Raw genomic sequence first — 17,194 nt, forward strand, 5'->3', positions numbered from 1 at the left:
TTGCATTGATAGAATAGTTATGGTCATTGTGCAAAACTTTGTGAATTATTTTTATAGTAGTATTCGGTCGGAAATATTATGTTTGAGAAAATTTACCCCTCTATTTATTTTTGATTTTATGTTGCGGAAAAAATATTTTGCAAGATCTTATTTTGCAGGGATAATAATTAAATGTATCTATAACTTTCCTATTTATCTAATAAAATTGAGNCCACATTCAGCTAAATATGAAGATGGAATCGGTAACAATAGTTTTCTTGCACATTTGATTGAATTTGGGTATTTGTTTTCTGTTTCCTCACGAAGCCATGCCATCACTCCTTTCATATTAAATAAGGTTTTAACTGGCTCATCATTTTGCATTTCTGCAAGTTCTTCTTGATATATTTGATATATCAGACAAATCCACTAACATGGATTGCAACATCCATGTTGGAAAATAAATTTGTTTTAAAGCAGAATATCTTTCTTTTAAATCAGCCGACAGAATTTTCAGATGATAGACAATAACAAGTAAAGCGGTATCATTTACTTCACATTTTTGGAGTTAATGAAACTGTTCTAAGTTTTTGTTGTTAATATATTTCTGACATAACTCAATAAGGGTAATGAAGACAAATACCTTCGCTTTTGCATCAACGAGAGTTTTATTTTTTCCTTGAAGTTTCTTATTTAATATATTCAGTTTTTCAAAGATATTGGCTAAATAACTCACAAATGCTTTACCATCGACTGTAAACACATACTTCATTTCAGGTTTGTCGCTTAAAAAATCCCTAAGTCACATAATGTTTATTGACCGCAATTATTTAACAATTCGCTTTTTTCTTTCGATTTTGTCACCGAAATCTCGCATTGCATTTAAATAACCCAGAGCAAAAGGTTTAAACTCATGTCGAGTTCATTTTTGAATTGCTCCCCTTTACAATGAAATTGCCCCCCGGTGGGGAGTGGGCCCCACGTTGGGAAACACTGCTCTAGCCTATGATCTTTCTACTACTAACGACAGTTTATGTTTGCACTGCAGTTGGTGCGAGTTGAGTGTGGATTTTTTGTTGACCAGTCATCGCTGGGATTCGAGTCCTGTGAGACGAGCGCTCTATCCCCTAAGCACCGAAGTTCGATTACTGGTTGCTTTTTTCTATTATTAATTTTTCGATTATTAGAACTTGGTCTGTTATATAATGAAAGGATGTTAATACTTATGTATAAAATCTATCCGCTTTTGTTTTAGATTACACTATAAGGATTTGGAAACTTATGCATAAAATCGATCTGTTTTTGATTCGTTTTGATCCATTTGCGATTACATTACAACGATATACATGGCGAAAATTCCTCTTTTCTGACATATGTCCAAGTGTACAATAATAAGTGTCACAATAATAAAATTTTCTTTAAAAAAAAAATCAGACTCTATGTTAAAAGTTTAAAATTTAAATCGAAAGTAAAATGAAAACTACCCATTGCATTTATTCAGAATTTGTAATTACTGTTTTTTTTTGTGACTTTAATTAAATATTTCTCAAATTTATCTGGCAAATGTAGATCAGACAAAAAGAAGACGTCAAGTTGGTTAAAGAAGTTGAGAACACCTGGTAAAAATAGATCGCTTAAAATAGAAGCTTCTGCAGAAGAAACAACTCCAATATTCGAAACCAGATCTGATGAATCTCCAGAATCTACCGGATCTAATACCAAAGGAAAAAAAATCTTCAATGCCTCTCCCGAGAAGCACCTATCACCATCACCCGAGAAACAAAAGATATCAACTCCTGCTCCGGCTTTCGACTATCACCTCAAAACAACGGGCCCACAGACTAGTACACCAAAAAGGGAAGAACATTCTGATGGAACCAAGAAACGACCTCAGGCAAACACACCATACAGACTTCCAAACGGGCGAATGTCTGTTCGAAGACGTATTCCATATGAAGACATGTCACCCGAAAGTGGACAATTAATCAACGTCGAAACATCTGCTCCAATAGCACAATTAGAATCTGTGAATAGTCAAGAGTTCCTAAACAGCCCAGATTTGGATGTGAACTTAAGTCCAATTCAAAAGAAAGGGGTGTGCCGTAGTTCTGGTCAGAAAATTGATGATACCGATCTAGTTTCGTCCATAAACCGCATACAAAGGAGAAGCAGTTGTATCAATACAAAGCAGAAAGTTATGAATGGTGGTTTGTCTTGCAAAGTTCATCTCCAGAGGCGACTTAGTTCCACTTTGCCAAAAAGCACGCAAACTGAGGAAAGGTACATAGTTCCAAAGCCGATGACTGATCCTAGAGTTAGTTCTAAACCCTGCGAAAGTATACTTCATCCAAGTCCGTCAGATAACGATATTCCATTCGTCGATTACGATGAAGATGAAGTATCGTTTGATGATAAACCTCGAAGGAGATTAATTGTCCGAAGGAAACAGGAAGTTATATTAAGCAAGTCTGCACCTAATGTGTCCCTAAATGGCAGCTGCGTCGATGAAAAGGAAGATAGAAATCCTGCTCCAAATATGTCTACGAATAAAAAGGTTATATCTTCAAGTGAGCCAGCTATAAGTCCCGAAAAAACGAACACACGTTTACAAAAAGCTCAGAGTCCAATGGAAGAAGAAGAGAATATGTCACTAGACCAAAAAACAGAAGACTTGCTCAGCATCGATGATTCAACTGACTCGTTTTCACCGTATGTGTGAGTATTATCTATTAGCTTGTTTAATTCTTATTTTTGCTGTATTCTTTTTGCATTTGAAAATTATTAAAAATCTGCATTACTATAATACAAAGTTATTCATAAGTTCCGATGAAATATCAAAAGGCTATATTAAAAAAAATTATTCGATTAAAACGAATACATCAGAAACTAACATTGCACTAAAGACAGAAATAATTCTATTTTAATTTACAGCCCTTACAGGTGCATACCTGCCAACTTTTAATCCTTTCAAGGATGATTTTCCCCAGTGGTAGTAAAATGGAATTTAAATTACAATTTTAGGCAGAAACATAAGCTGTATTTTGACCAGGCTTATGCTGAGTTCCACAACTGTATTACATATTATTTCATCGGAACTGATGCTTAATATATGCTTAATTTTTTTAAAAATTGTGGTGGATAAAAAAGGTTATAAATTAAGTTATAAATGCAAAGAATATATAGAAAGCATACATTTTACTACCACTTTAAATATAGAAATAAAACTTTACACCAAATGCGTAAAAGTTGGCAGGAATGCAGGTGCTCGTGGAGTGATCCCTCAGTTATAGCGTCCATATATAAATACGATAGTCCAATTCCTTCGAGATTCCATTCAGCATGGTAACTATAGCATACTTACCGATAAGTTGCATTTTCCGATTTATCGGGAGATTTTCTTGAATATTAAAATAGGTTAAGTACGTTTCATATTTTACTTTTATGATTGATTTAATAAATTTGATTTAGAATAACTTTGTCCATCGCTATAAACAAGAAGACATATGTATTTAAGTCCTGTTTATGGAGAAAGCTTTTGGCACGAAAGAAACTAAAACAATTCAACATTCCCATTAATATAATCAAACTTATTGATTCTTACATCACCAACAGAAAATTTACAATGAAACTAAACAAGGTCTTTTCTAAAACTGAAATCATTAGTGCAATTGGGTTAAATGAATAATGGGAAGAAATGGGACTTCTAGGTTGGCATCTATGCTACAGTATTGACAGCATGTGTAATCTTTTCACAGGGGCCTTGTTTTGTTGGTGGTGATGTATGCAAAAGATCTTATTTTCTTACCCTTTAAGCCGAGGGATTTAGCAAAACTACCTTTATTGCAAACTTTATTTTTGTTGCATTCGTTTCACTAACTTGTCTTACTAAACTTTTTCACTAAAGCCCTCTGAAACCTGGAAGGGATTTATGTATGAAGAGATGAATTTCTTTTAGGTTAGTTTAATTGTTCTAATTTTTTTTTTGCAGAGATTCCAAAAATACTGAAATAGATAGTCCTTTATCGTGCTGGCTGAAAGAAATCCGCTTGATGACTGACAGTGAATGCCTGAATGCCTTGCAAGCTAAAGTGTTGCTTAAAGAAGACTGGGTTCCCAATGCTTTGGCTGTTGGAAATGCTCAGGGTAAATAGAACTAATCAATAAGCTTTTACTCGATTTATGTTTATGAAGAAAATAAGAGAAAAACAATGATACTCCGCAAAGGAGAGTGTTTGTTTCTTAATCGAAGTCATGGTCTAATAGATCTTTAAATTTTGTTCTTTCATTAAGGAGACATCATTGTAAACGGCATAAATAAATTTTAATTTATTTATTTATTTTTTGGTGGCGGTGACAACTATATAAGACCTAATAATATATGTAGGCCTAATAATATATGTCTAATCGATCCTTAAATTTTGTTCTTTCAATAATGAGACATCATTGTAAACTGTATAAATAAATTTCAATTAATTAATTTATTTTTTAGTGGCTGCGACAACTATATGAGGCCTAATAATATACATAGGCCTAATAATATATGTCTAATAGATCTTTAAATTTTGTAACATCAGGCAGTAAATAACATCTTGCGGATATTTAATACCCATTTTTTATTTCAGAATCTGCAGAAAGAATATGGGACTTCGGAATCAACATCAACAAACACATTGATGAAATGATTGAATCCCTAAAATCAGAAGCATCAACTGTGCCACTGTCCTTAAAGGTAGCTCAGCTGTGCACAAGTTTAGTGGAAATTGTCAAGCTGTCCAGTTCTATTAAGCAGTTAGCGCAGGTAAGATAACCGTGTGTGCTTGTTGTCCCACACACCAGGTATTATATGACACGTTTCTTAATAGGAATATGAAAATCTAATGACAATTTAATCGCATTCGCTGATAGGATTGCATGATTTTATATTTAGAATATTCTTTAATTGGACGCTACTCATATAAGCAGGTTTATACAGGATATGCTATAATCACTGCTCCGAATATGTATTATTAGAATCCTTGGTGCAAAAATTATATTCACATTAACCCTTTGACGCAGATAAGACATTGGAGTCCCTTTTATACATTTTTTTTTTCTGAAGCTCTAATTGAAACAAAAATATATTTTGGTATTTTTTTATGATAAAAAACAGTCTAATAGTTAGTAAAAAAATCTGTTAGATTATCAGAATTATATTTGTATTAAAATATAAAATTTTAAAAAAAATAGTTAGGAAAAAAAGTTTCATTCATATTTAAAAAGTTAACTATAACTGATTTTGCAAATAAAAGAAATTTCGACAATGAATTAAATAAAAAATGGGTAAGCCGTGTTTGGAAGATTTTACCTTTAACGCCGTGGAAGATACCGGTGTTTCATGCTGTATTTCATAACTAAACTATAAATTATTAAAATGCTAGGTATAATATTTTTAACTTATTTCAACCTGAATTCAATAAAAAATAAGGAAAGGAGTATGAAAATATGTTTCATAAAAATTCTGCGTCAAAGGGTTAAAAAAAAGGCAAATTTACTCTAAATCTGATAGAACTCTTTTGAAGCCGACTGCATTCAAACATTAAATTTGACTGCCGGATGAACTTCTTCACAAATTTCTCCAACAATTAAACAGATTTTGCAATTTAAATCCCACTTGCGTCAGAAGTTATTCGTGAGATTTTAAGAACTTTTTTTCCCCGCTTTCATATTCATTTGCTACCCCCAATGTGGATACAATTTTTATTTTATTTTTAAAATGTAAAACTGAGAAGTAAAGCATTCCTGCAACAACCCCTTGTAGGTCGTGGAGCTTAAGACACTATAACTTCGTAACCAACGGTGTAATGGCAACAATGTGGTTAGCATTACGCACCGCCCGCCTTCATAACCCAGACAAGCTGGTACGCATCGATCTAGGCTTCAAGACGTCGCCGGGGATCAAACCCCGATCCTTTACAATAACAGTTCATTTTTAATAAGTATTCTTAAACTATTCATTAAGGGTGTAGTAATTTTAATAACTATTAAACAAATTCTGGAGCACCCTTTACAAAATTATTATTAAAAAATTCGTTCAGTGTTTTATTTGAAAACATTGGTAATTTTAAAAAATAATCATTTAATATTAATAAGCAAATTGATCTAAAAATTAATTAATGTCTTCTATTTGCAGATTGAGGCCAAAGTAAGAACATCATGTTCTACTCTATTGGATATAGTGAATAAGTAAGAGCATATTATTTTGCATCAATTTTTTTTTTGTTGCTACTAATTGTATATTTTTTAATTATTTCAAATTTTAGAACTGTGTGTCAGGTGTCAAAATACCAATTCCGTTGAAAAAAGCTAGGTTTATTCAAAGAAAATACGCTTTTCTGTCTGAATTTGTAACTTAAAATATACTAAATAATTTGCACTAAATAATCAGCATATTTGAGGTCACCTAGTCATTTCAGTCCTAGAATGTGAAGATCCGATCATTAGATCATAAGTTATACTGGATGGTCTATTCTTCATTTTGCGCACGGTACATACCAAAAAATGGCTCTAAATCTTAAAAGACGTCTTTGCAGGTATTTAGCGGCCAGTGATACTTAACCTTGATCATCCGCGCCCTGAGGGTGTATTCATTGTAAACAATACATTTTCCACCTTTATTATTTCTCGCACGCTGTAACGCCATATTATTTTTCGGTGGTATAATTAGGGAAGAATAAGCGAGTCAGACCTAATTTTGATTATAATATTATATTGCTATAAAGTTATATGAATGCCAATTACTTTAATGTCTAATATTAATATTTAACTTTCTTAGGAATGGAAAATACAATGAATGGAAATCCAAAGCAAAGGAAGAGCTTGAAAACATACAAAAGCACGCAATGATATTGATTCAACAGCTGATTCTTAGAGAACTATTTGTAAGGAACATCTCAATATAAATAATGTTCATCAATTGATTAACCTTTTCGTTACGGCAGTCCGGTTTTATTTTACAACCAGAGTTGAACAGCGAACCCTATTCTCAATTTACGACTATCAATGTTCAGCTCCATTTCTTTGTAATTTTGAATCTAATCCGAAAGACAAGGTAACTTCTGGATCAAACATTAGGACAAACTAGCCTTCATGGAGAACTTTTAGATTGAAATGATCCGCATTTGAGAAAAGTCACAGAGCGATGGAGAGGAAAGCCACGAACACCTCTCACAGTTGGCCAGGTAGCAAGGGGATTCCAACCCATGATCCATTTACAACTGAGAATATTTTACGTCAGTACTGTGGTCGATGTAAGCCGAGAGCAGAATTCGTATCAACCAGCCACGCTATCACTGGGGTTCAAACCTGAGCCACCTCATCGGGAGACGAGCGCTTACGAAATATACTTCTAGTGATATTAATCAAATGTAGGTCAATGAATATTAACCAGTGGGCCAGCCATGTGGACGAGTAGCTAGCGTGTCTGACCGTGAAACCAACCAATGGCTACAGGTTCGAATCCCGCCTAAAGCATGGATGTTTCTCTCTGTTCTTCTGTCTGTTGTCCTCTGTTGTGTAAATGTGGCCCATTCTATGAACGGGTATCTGTGGCAGAGTGGAGTGGGTAATGCTGCTCGCCTCCGTGACTTGGGTCTCAAGGTGGTCACCGGGCAACGCAAAGTGAGCAACACTTCCAAAACCTTCCTTGGCGAAAAACGATAAGTTCAGTGCCTGCCGTTAAAAAGAAGAAGAAAAATTAGCCAATGGCAATTTAAAGCAGATTGGGTCCGGTTATCAAATAGTACAGCACAGGACATCGCGTGGATGCCAGCTAAATACTGTCCTCGTAACGAAAGGGTTAATAGCAAGGATGTATTGTAGAATAATATAAAAACTAAATAATTTAACGATGGATTAGCAATAAAAGAACGAAAAAAAGCGGTGTTCTAACCAATCAGTAATATGAAGATTTTATTTGAAATTGTGTCAGTGATGTTTCTTTTCTTTTTAAAGGTGATCGCAGACTGCGTTGAAAGAGCAGCAAATATGGAAAATTTGAAGAGAGCAGTGTTTGCCCTTATATTATTAGGAAGAATGAATCCAACATTTTGCGATCTATTGGTAAAAGTAAGTTATTGATTTTTTCCAAAAAACTCCAACCGTTGTAAGAAAATGTCTTAGTTTAAATACAATAATTATGATTAAGTGTTGGGGGGAAGTTTCTCGAATTAGTTGTTACTTTAATTTCAAAAAATCATATGAAGAATATCATTTTCCCTGATCACTCTTCGTAACAATCACTTTATTTTGCTGCATGTCTCTTGACTTTTCTCATAAATTAAGTAATCAAACGTTCTTACATATTTCTACACTTTTTTTTCTTCATTGAAAATAAAAACCTCAAAAATGAGGGTTTTAATAGCTTCATAATCAGCAACTTGGCTCAAAAACAAATTAAAATTGCGTAAAGACAAGAAGAAAACTTTTTGTTCAAAAACATAAAGCTAAGAAACAGCTTTGCGAAACACAAATTGAAAAATTAAGTGCAAACAAAAGTAATAAACAGCCGAGCAAGAATTAAAAATAATTTTTTGTTCATAACGCATGTTTATAGGTATTAAAACAATTGTATTCTCTTAAATTTTTCAATTTGTGTTTCTTATGTCTTTTTATTTATTTATTATGTATTTTAGGACGAAATATTATTGATTTCAGTCAATAAGAACTACTGGACTAGAAACGCTTAGACCTTTAGATATCATTTACACATTTGTTGCTCGACGCACATTTAGTAACATTCTTTACTATTGCCTAGCTATGGAACTGTATTTTTAAAATGTTTCTGGTACCTAGTTATGGAAATGAATTTTATGAAGTTTCCCTGATGCCTAGCTATGGAAATGAATTTTATTAAATGTTCCTAATGCCTAGCTATGAAAATGAGTTTTATAAAATTTCCCTGATGCCTAGCTATGGAAATGAATTTTATGCAATTTTTCTGATACCTAGAGATATGGAAATAAACTTTAAAGAATTTTCCTAAGCAAATATTTTAACTGCAGATGTTTAGGATTTAAAATTTTTTAAATGGATAGTACCAAGATGGGGAATATTAAGAACAAAGTTGGAGATATAGTTAAGGTTATTTTTAATTGTTGAAAAAAGAATATCGTAGGATAGAGACGACTAAAACCATTATTAGAGTTAAAATGCAGGTGGTTTCGTTCTAACTGTTTAAATATTACAATATACCTACATGGAGAATAGTTTTACATCATTGTTAGAATTAAAATGCGCAATGTTTTTTTTTCAATTGTTTTAAAACGGTAAAATCTGAATAGTAGAGCTATAGGGTAGCAATTAAAAACCACTGGCTACCAGAGTCATAAAGATAAAAATTTTAGACAAGTTTAAAAACAATATGGAAAACTGTAGCAATAGTTTCAGAAGAAACAATCGACATGACCATTATCTTTACGATGGAAAAGAGCTTGAATGTCAAAATGTAATAACTCAAATCTCGTAATTATAACGTATTAAAAATACCGAGATTTTGAAAACCTTGTAAAAATCATGTTGTAATAACTCTCGGAAAAATCAATGAAACTAATCATTGCGAATCGACTCCATCAAATATTTATTACTGAAATGCTCACTTTGAAATTAACGCGTAATAATAAAAACGTATTGAAAATTATCTGAATTTTAAAAATCATGAGGAAATCCATAATTTTTATTTTTGAAAAAACAACTGACAAGACAATGCATAAATTTAAGGAGAAATCATCACAAATCGAGTCCATCAAAAAGTGATTAGTGAATATTGAATCATCATTGTTCAATATTAGCGTATGATATTACTGAATTATAAATCTCGGGAGTTAAAAAATTTTGTGTTAATCCATAGCAATAACTTTTAAAAACGCGAGCGACAATACTTTGTAAGTGATTATTTAAAATCGTGATTCGATATTTACGTATCGTAAGTATAAAAAAAAATCGCAGTCTTAAGAAAAATGTATTGTAATAACTCAAAAAAGCGAATCCACTAAAAATTTATTACTCAAAAGCACGATTCGATATCCTAGAGTCGTATTACCGTATTAAAATATTAGGATTTTGAAAAACATGTGAAAATTCGTAGAAAGAATTGCCGAAAAACGATCAAAATAAGAACTGGATTTGCGTAATTTATTCTTTCATATTAGGCCTGTTACATTCTTGTTACTTTTGGCTACTAAGCTTTGAAATTTTGGTAGCCATTTTCGATGTATTTGTCACCCTTTGGTGACTAGTGACTGATAATCTAGTAACTTTTAAGACCATTATTAGAGTTAACGTGCTAATATTATTATACTTGCAGTGTTTACCATATAACATGTTCTTTCAATTTAATTTTAAGCAAATCAATTAACAATCAATTTCAGAAGACTCCGCAAACATGCTATGATGTATTGATATTACTTCAGAAAACATAAACTGTGATATTTTACTCAAATATAGCCAGATAACGGATAATACACAAAACATGGCACACCTTAAATTAATTATTTCGATTGTAATATTAATTTTCTTAAATTTTTTTTATGCTCATGACCAGTTTGAATTTATAAATTACCTTGGAATTATTCACACATCGCCTCGTAAGCATAGCATAAGCGGATACACCGGAAGTTTTCTAAATTTCTTCCGGATTAAGGAAGCTTGTTATTGTTTACTGTCAACAATCCATAAATGAAATAAATAATTTGTAATAAATCATCAATGAAATATTTTTATTCTAAAATGGAGTGTAACTTTGTAGCTGGGAGCTGTGCGATCTTTACTTTCGATCTGCGTGGAAGATAAATGGAGAGATGTTCATCCATGTGCTCTTAGAGCGTTAACTGTTCTTACTTGTGTGCCTTCAGCTATCCGCAGTTTCGAAGAAGTAAGTACAATTATATTTTAAAACAACGCAATTTCTTTTCGTTGTCTTTTTTTNTTTTTTTTTTTTTTTTTTTTTTTTTTTTTTTTTTTTTTTTTTTTTTTTTTTAATAAGCCTGAAAATTTTATATTCGTCACAAGTCTGAGGGAGAGAAAATGGTTTCATGTTCTATTTTAAAAGAATTTTTATGCCCGAGAGTTTTATCAAGCATTTAAAATGGTGGGAAAATCTATGCTTTAACGTTGGAATAATGGCTTAAATCGTATTTAAATCATCGCGACGTTCAAATTATACGATTAATATTGTTACGGCACACAGTGAAACCTCTCGGGGAACAAAAACTCTGTTTCACAGTAAAATGGTCGTTAATGGAGGTGGGTCGTTTATAAAGGTTACCTCCACAGACTTCAAAATTGTTATCGAAAGTACATGATTTTTTGCAAACGATTTTATTTTTAGTCAGTGTCATTTCCTTGGTGTGGAAATGTCACGTGCGTTGGCGTCATGAAAATCGGAAAGATGAATAAAATTTAGCGTTCATAAAAATGATCCCTGCTGATATAATTATGAGTAAAAACAAATTTACCAATTATAAATGATAGAACTATTTTAAATAAATGAATAATTATATTTTTTGCTTCAGTTTGCATTAATTTTATTTCATAAAAATTAGTCAGCTTTAAAAAATGAGAAGAGGTTTACTTGTTTGAGATACTTAGTTTTTTTTCCTAGAATAACTTTTTTTTCTTATTTAATTCTTGTTTGTTTTGTTCATTTACGTCGCACTAGAGCTGCGCAATGGGCTTTGGCGACGGTCTGGGAAACATCCCTGAGGATGATCCGAAGACATGCCATCACAATTTTGATTCTCCACAGAGGGGATGGCACCCCCGCTTCGGTAGCCCGACGACCTGCACGCGAAGTCGAGCACTTTACGATAGAAAAGTTTAACGAGGACCAATACCACACACCCTCGCCCCCTGCGCAGACTGATCCAAGTGGGTCACCCACCCGCACACTGACCGCAGCCAGTGATGCTTGATTTCGGTGATCTGCTGGGAACCGTGTCTTAACGATCAGTCCACTGCGGGACCTTATTTAATTCTAAAAATGTATTATTGATATAGCATCATTAGCATCGTTTTTAGTGCAATATGACTGCAATATGAGGTTGTAGACCTCTTTCAAAAATCGTTAAAAAGAGCTCTCTAAATAAGAACCTCACACAAATATTTTCAATTTATTTTGATATTTTTTCGTGTTTCCTTATCTGACCTTTCAAGCATTTGGTGCAAATGTTTGCCCGGTCGCTGGGAGAGGTTTTGATGGTCTCTCCTAAAGGTTTTCTTCAACACAAAGTCTATGGAAAAAAAAATACGTTCCCATTAAAAGTGGTCGTATATAAAAGGAGGTCACTACATAGAGGTGGTCTTTCCCTGGAGGTTACACTGTGTTTAATTACAAATTTCCCGATTAATTTCGAATGTGAGTGTTCGTTCGTCAGGTGTCATTTTGAGTTAGCTATTTAAAATTCCAATCAAAAGCTTTTCTCAGGCTCAGGGCCACACAGTTTTATATTATTATAAAAACACACAGTGCTCGGGCAAAAACATGGAAACCCTTTTATCTTAACTCTATGTAATGAAATAATCATTCTTTTAGCTGCACATGCTTTGGAAGATTTTACAAGGCAAAACTGTTGGCACAATTAGAAAGATTACACTTTTTACTGGTACATTCGGATCGACCAAAATAAGGAGAGAAAGTTAATAAATTTTTTCGAGCAAGAGATAATACGAGAAATTCTGAAATCATTCTATAGGGTTGCACTATTTTTATAAGAATATTTTTTTTTAAATTTCAGCGATATTGTAAAATGAAAGATTTTAACTTCCTACTCTCCATTTGGACGGTGCGAACTTCGCATTAGTAAAAAAGACACCATTTCTAAAAACTTCAAGCATGATCTTTCAAATTATGGCAACAGTTTTGCCATGTAAAATTTTCCAAAACAGTTTCACGCTAAAAGCAAAATTATTTCCATGTTATAAAAGTTATTTTTATATTCCATTCCAGTTAGTCAGAAATGTATTCCACATTTTTGCCCAATCCTTGGACACGTTTAAATTATTTGAATTTCATTGTAATCAAATAATTTTAAATCAAATTTATTTACTGATTGTTATACATACAGATAGATGACAAAACAATACGGATACTTCTATACTAACTCTATGTAAATCTTTCTCTTGGCATCAAATGTTTGGGAAGATGGCAAAACTGTTGGCATAATTTAAAAGAGCTTGAAGCTTTTAGAAATGTTATTTTTAACCATGCGAAATTCAGCTCAACCAAATTAAGGAGAGGAAGTTATTTTTTCGAGCTTTAACACCTGTAGTTTTGCAATCATTCTATAGGATTGCAATATTTGTAAGCGAATGTTTTTTTAATTATATTAATATTAAAAAAGGAAAGAAGATTTTAACTTCTTACTCTCATTTTGGAAGATGCAAAATGAGAGAATTTCAAGAATAGATAACACCAACCAAAGAAGGATAACACGTCAAAGATACATCCAGGATAGAGAGGAGTTTGGGCTCACTTTTGGAGGTTCGAGCCAACCTCAGCCCAAGATACATAGGATTTCTTAGAGCCGCAGTCTGAGATATACGTTCTTCTGTTCTTAATATGAGGATAACTAATCTTTAAAAACATACATTAACAAAAGAAAATTACATAACTATAAATTAATAATATGGTAAAATGCATGTGATATTAAATAAAAACGGGAAGGAAATGTTCATTACATTCAGTATAAATAAAATTTATTGAAGTTAATTTAGACTATTTCATTTCCGTATACAAATACAAACTAATAGTCCGTGCCATGACATAGTTTCTCTATAAATTTTCCGGTCAACAAAGTGTTAATAACTAAACCAAACGTTTGTTTAAAAGTAGTAAAGAATTTTATCAAAATTTTATAATGAGCCCGAGCCTACCCAAGATAGAAAACTTTTTTCAATAAATGAACCCCATCTCGCGTCGGGCTCAAACTTGAACTAAACCCATCTCACCTCTAATCCAGGGATGTAGCAGGATTCTAACCTTACGTAAACGTTACCTTAACGCAAAAGAGCGTTTGGCGGAAAGGCTCGACCATTCGGCTAAGGCCCTTCTGAGCCAAATGTTAAAGCTAAAGTTTTGTTGAAACTCAAAAAAGTTGGTAAGTCTAAGAGTGATTTGCATGTGTTGTTTACACAAAAATGCTTACTTACATCACTTGTACCTCCAGTTTAGTAAAGAATTTTTAATTCTTTTTGCAGAACGGTGGAGTTGACTGTACGTGTGATGTACTCAGTGACAAAAATTCTGCAGAAGAAGCTCGGAGCGAAGCAGCGGGAGTCATTGCACAAATAACTGCACCCTGGACTGAAGGAAGCGCATATGTGCTACGAAGTGTGTCCGAAAATGCAGACAGATTAGTGCAATCCATAGCAAGTAAGTCAAGAAATCGATAAAACTCGGGAATGCAATATGCTTTATTTAAAAAATAACGAAGTGTGTCCTACACAGACAGATAAGTGCAATCCATAGCAAGTAAGTCAAGAAATCGACAAAACGCGAGAATGTGACGTTTTTTTTTCTTCTTTTTTTTTAAATAACGAAGTATGTCCGCCAATGCAGACAGATTAATGCAGTAAATAGCAAGTAAGTCGATAAAACTCGGGAATGCAATATGTTTCTTTTTAAAAAAAAAACGAAACACGTCAAACAATGCAGACAAGATTAGAGCAATCCATAGCAAGTAAGTCAAGAAATCGACAAAACGCAGCAATGTGACATGTTTTTTTCCCCTCAAAAATAACAAAGTGTGTCCGACAATGCAGGCAGATTAATGCGATAAATAGCAAGTAAGTCGGCAAAACTCGGGAATGCAATATGTTTTTTTTTTTAAAAAAATAACGAAGTGTGTCGAACAATGCAGACAGATTAGTGCAATCCAAAGCAAGTAAGTCAAGAAATCGATAAAACTCGGGAATGCAATATGCTTTATTTTAAAAAAAATAAGGAAGTGTGTCCGACAATACAGACACATTAGTGCAATCCATAGCAAGTAAGTCAAGAAATTGACAAAACTCAGGAATGCAATATGTTTTATTTTTAAAAAAATAAGGAAGTGTGTCAAACAATGCAGACAAGATTTGTGCAATCCATAACAAGTAAGTCAAGAAATCGACAAAACGCGGGAATGTGACACGGTTTTTTTTAGAAATAACAAAGTGTGTCCTACAATGCAGACAGATTTATGTAATAAATAGCAAGTAAGTCGACAAAACTCGGGAATGCAATATGTTTTTTTAAAAAAAATAACTAAGTATGTCCGACAAAGCAGACAGATTAGTGCAATCCATAGCAGGTAAGTCAAGAAATCCACAAAAATCGGGAGGAGTGCAATATGAATTTTTTTTATTACCAAAATAACGAAGTGTGTCTGGCAGTGCAGACAGATTAGTGCAATCCATAGCGAGTAAGTCAAGAAATCCACAAAACTATGAAGTGCAATATTTTTTTTTTAAATAAAATATACAAAAAGTACATTAACACGAGACTCTGATACCAAAACTCAATTAACCTTAAGCCAAAATAGCATTATATTTTGTTGGAACGCATTACATATTAAACACAAGCAGGGTGTCCACAAAATACCTTATCTATCCTCTTAACTATCGAACAGTCATAGTGATGAAATTTTTAGTCTAAAATATGGTGGAAATGTAGGATTAAAAGTATATTGCAAAGTTGTAGAGCATCTGCGATTAACCACAAAGAAAATCAAGAATCAGGTTGAAATTAATGTTAAAATGCTTAAAACAGGCGTTTATTCATACTTCATCTCTTACACTATGAAACGGAACAATTTTAGAAAGAAAAGAAAAACTACTTTTTACAATATTTATTTTCGGGGTTTTAATGTTTCTGTATAAAATCGTAAGAAAAGCCTGATGTTTTCGCTTTTCAACTTAAAGCAATTCTAATAGGGTAAATACACCGAAGATTTATTACTATTATTAGTGAATATAACNTATATTAGATAACAGAGACAGCTACAAATAGCATTAACTTTAAAAGGAATAAAAATATTTTATATAATTTGAATAATAATGGAATTCTGGGTATTATAGGCGTTGCTTCTGCCACAGAGAATAGTGAAGTGTTTCTTTTATCGTCTGCTGCCCTTGCAAATCTCTCATTTACGGAAAATGCCTTGAGCAAGATGAAAGAGAACAAAGTCTTGGAAATACTAGTGGATGCTTGCCGAAATAAAACTCATGCAGTTTCACTTTTCATCAAAGATCAGGTAATTTTTTTTTTTAAATCCATTCTCCATTTTGCAAAAAAAAAAAAGAAAAACGCTTAAAATGTTTTAAACTCTTTTCTGTTATGGAACATTCTCACTGCATGCGATTCGCATATGCGATAGTGGATCAATACAGTTCGCGCATGCGCGAGCAGTTTATCTTACACGTAGTTCGTAAATATTCGCACCTGCATCTAAGTCGATCACTTGCTATGTAAATGCTCCCTTACGCTTTAAGTCCTACAGTAGTTTAATAGCTAGATACGATTCCCAGTAGATCACAGAAGCCAAGCATCACTGGCAGCGGGCCGTGGTTGACCACTTTGATCAGCCTGCGAAGGAACCGAGGATGCTTGGTATCGGTCCCAGTTGAACTGTTCTGCTGTAAAAAGCTCGACTTCGAGAGCAGGTCGTCGGGCTACCAAGGCAGAGCAGCCGTTCCCTCTGTAGTAGATCGAAATTGTGATAGCATGTGTTAGGATCATTCTCAAGGATGTTTCCCAAACCGTCGCCAATAGCCCCTTGTACAGATCTAGAGGGACGTAAATTAAGTACCTACTATTACCTCTTTTAGCAGAAAAATGCTGAATTTTTGGCAATGTATTCATAACGAAAATTATTTTAAATTAAATTTAATAAATTCAAATCAAATTTTAAACATAAATTTTTCTACCCCTTAGAATAATCTTCTCTGAAAAGAGTTAATTTAGACAACCATGGATCGTGAACAATGTTGATTAATATATCGTTAAATATCGATATTTTTTAAATGATACTCTATATTCTCTCAACATGTATTGCAAATTTCATATCTTATACAGAAAATAGGAAGTACTAGAGAATTATCAATAATGATAGCTGTCGACTATGATAATATCATGCTCATTACCTTCATCGATATTTGTCATACACGAAAATATCGCGGCAACTGTCTGCAACGTTATATCTCA

At 33.1% G+C, this 17,194-nt stretch overlaps 1 protein-coding gene across 1 annotated transcript in view; it reads left to right on the forward strand.

The window, feature by feature from the left end:
- LOC107457283 (spindle orientation adaptor protein inscuteable) overlaps positions 1 to 17,194 on the forward strand; it is a 37,137-nt gene that overhangs the window by 15,823 nt on the left and 4,120 nt on the right. Inside the window, exons 4-13 of the mRNA XM_043054022.2 lie at positions 1,481 to 1,485; positions 1,549 to 2,694; positions 3,968 to 4,122; positions 4,602 to 4,777; positions 6,149 to 6,201; positions 6,791 to 6,896; positions 7,969 to 8,082; positions 10,760 to 10,885; positions 14,209 to 14,383; positions 16,069 to 16,244. Of these exons, the coding sequence (XP_042909956.2) occupies positions 1,481 to 1,485; positions 1,549 to 2,694; positions 3,968 to 4,122; positions 4,602 to 4,777; positions 6,149 to 6,201; positions 6,791 to 6,896; positions 7,969 to 8,082; positions 10,760 to 10,885; positions 14,209 to 14,383; positions 16,069 to 16,244 (2,232 nt within the window). The remainder of the gene's footprint in view (positions 1 to 1,480; positions 1,486 to 1,548; positions 2,695 to 3,967; positions 4,123 to 4,601; positions 4,778 to 6,148; positions 6,202 to 6,790; positions 6,897 to 7,968; positions 8,083 to 10,759; positions 10,886 to 14,208; positions 14,384 to 16,068; positions 16,245 to 17,194) is intronic.

Source organism: Parasteatoda tepidariorum, chromosome 5, assembly GCF_043381705.1.
Source record: "Parasteatoda tepidariorum isolate YZ-2023 chromosome 5, CAS_Ptep_4.0, whole genome shotgun sequence".
Classification (NCBI taxonomy): domain Eukaryota; kingdom Metazoa; phylum Arthropoda; class Arachnida; order Araneae; family Theridiidae; genus Parasteatoda; species Parasteatoda tepidariorum.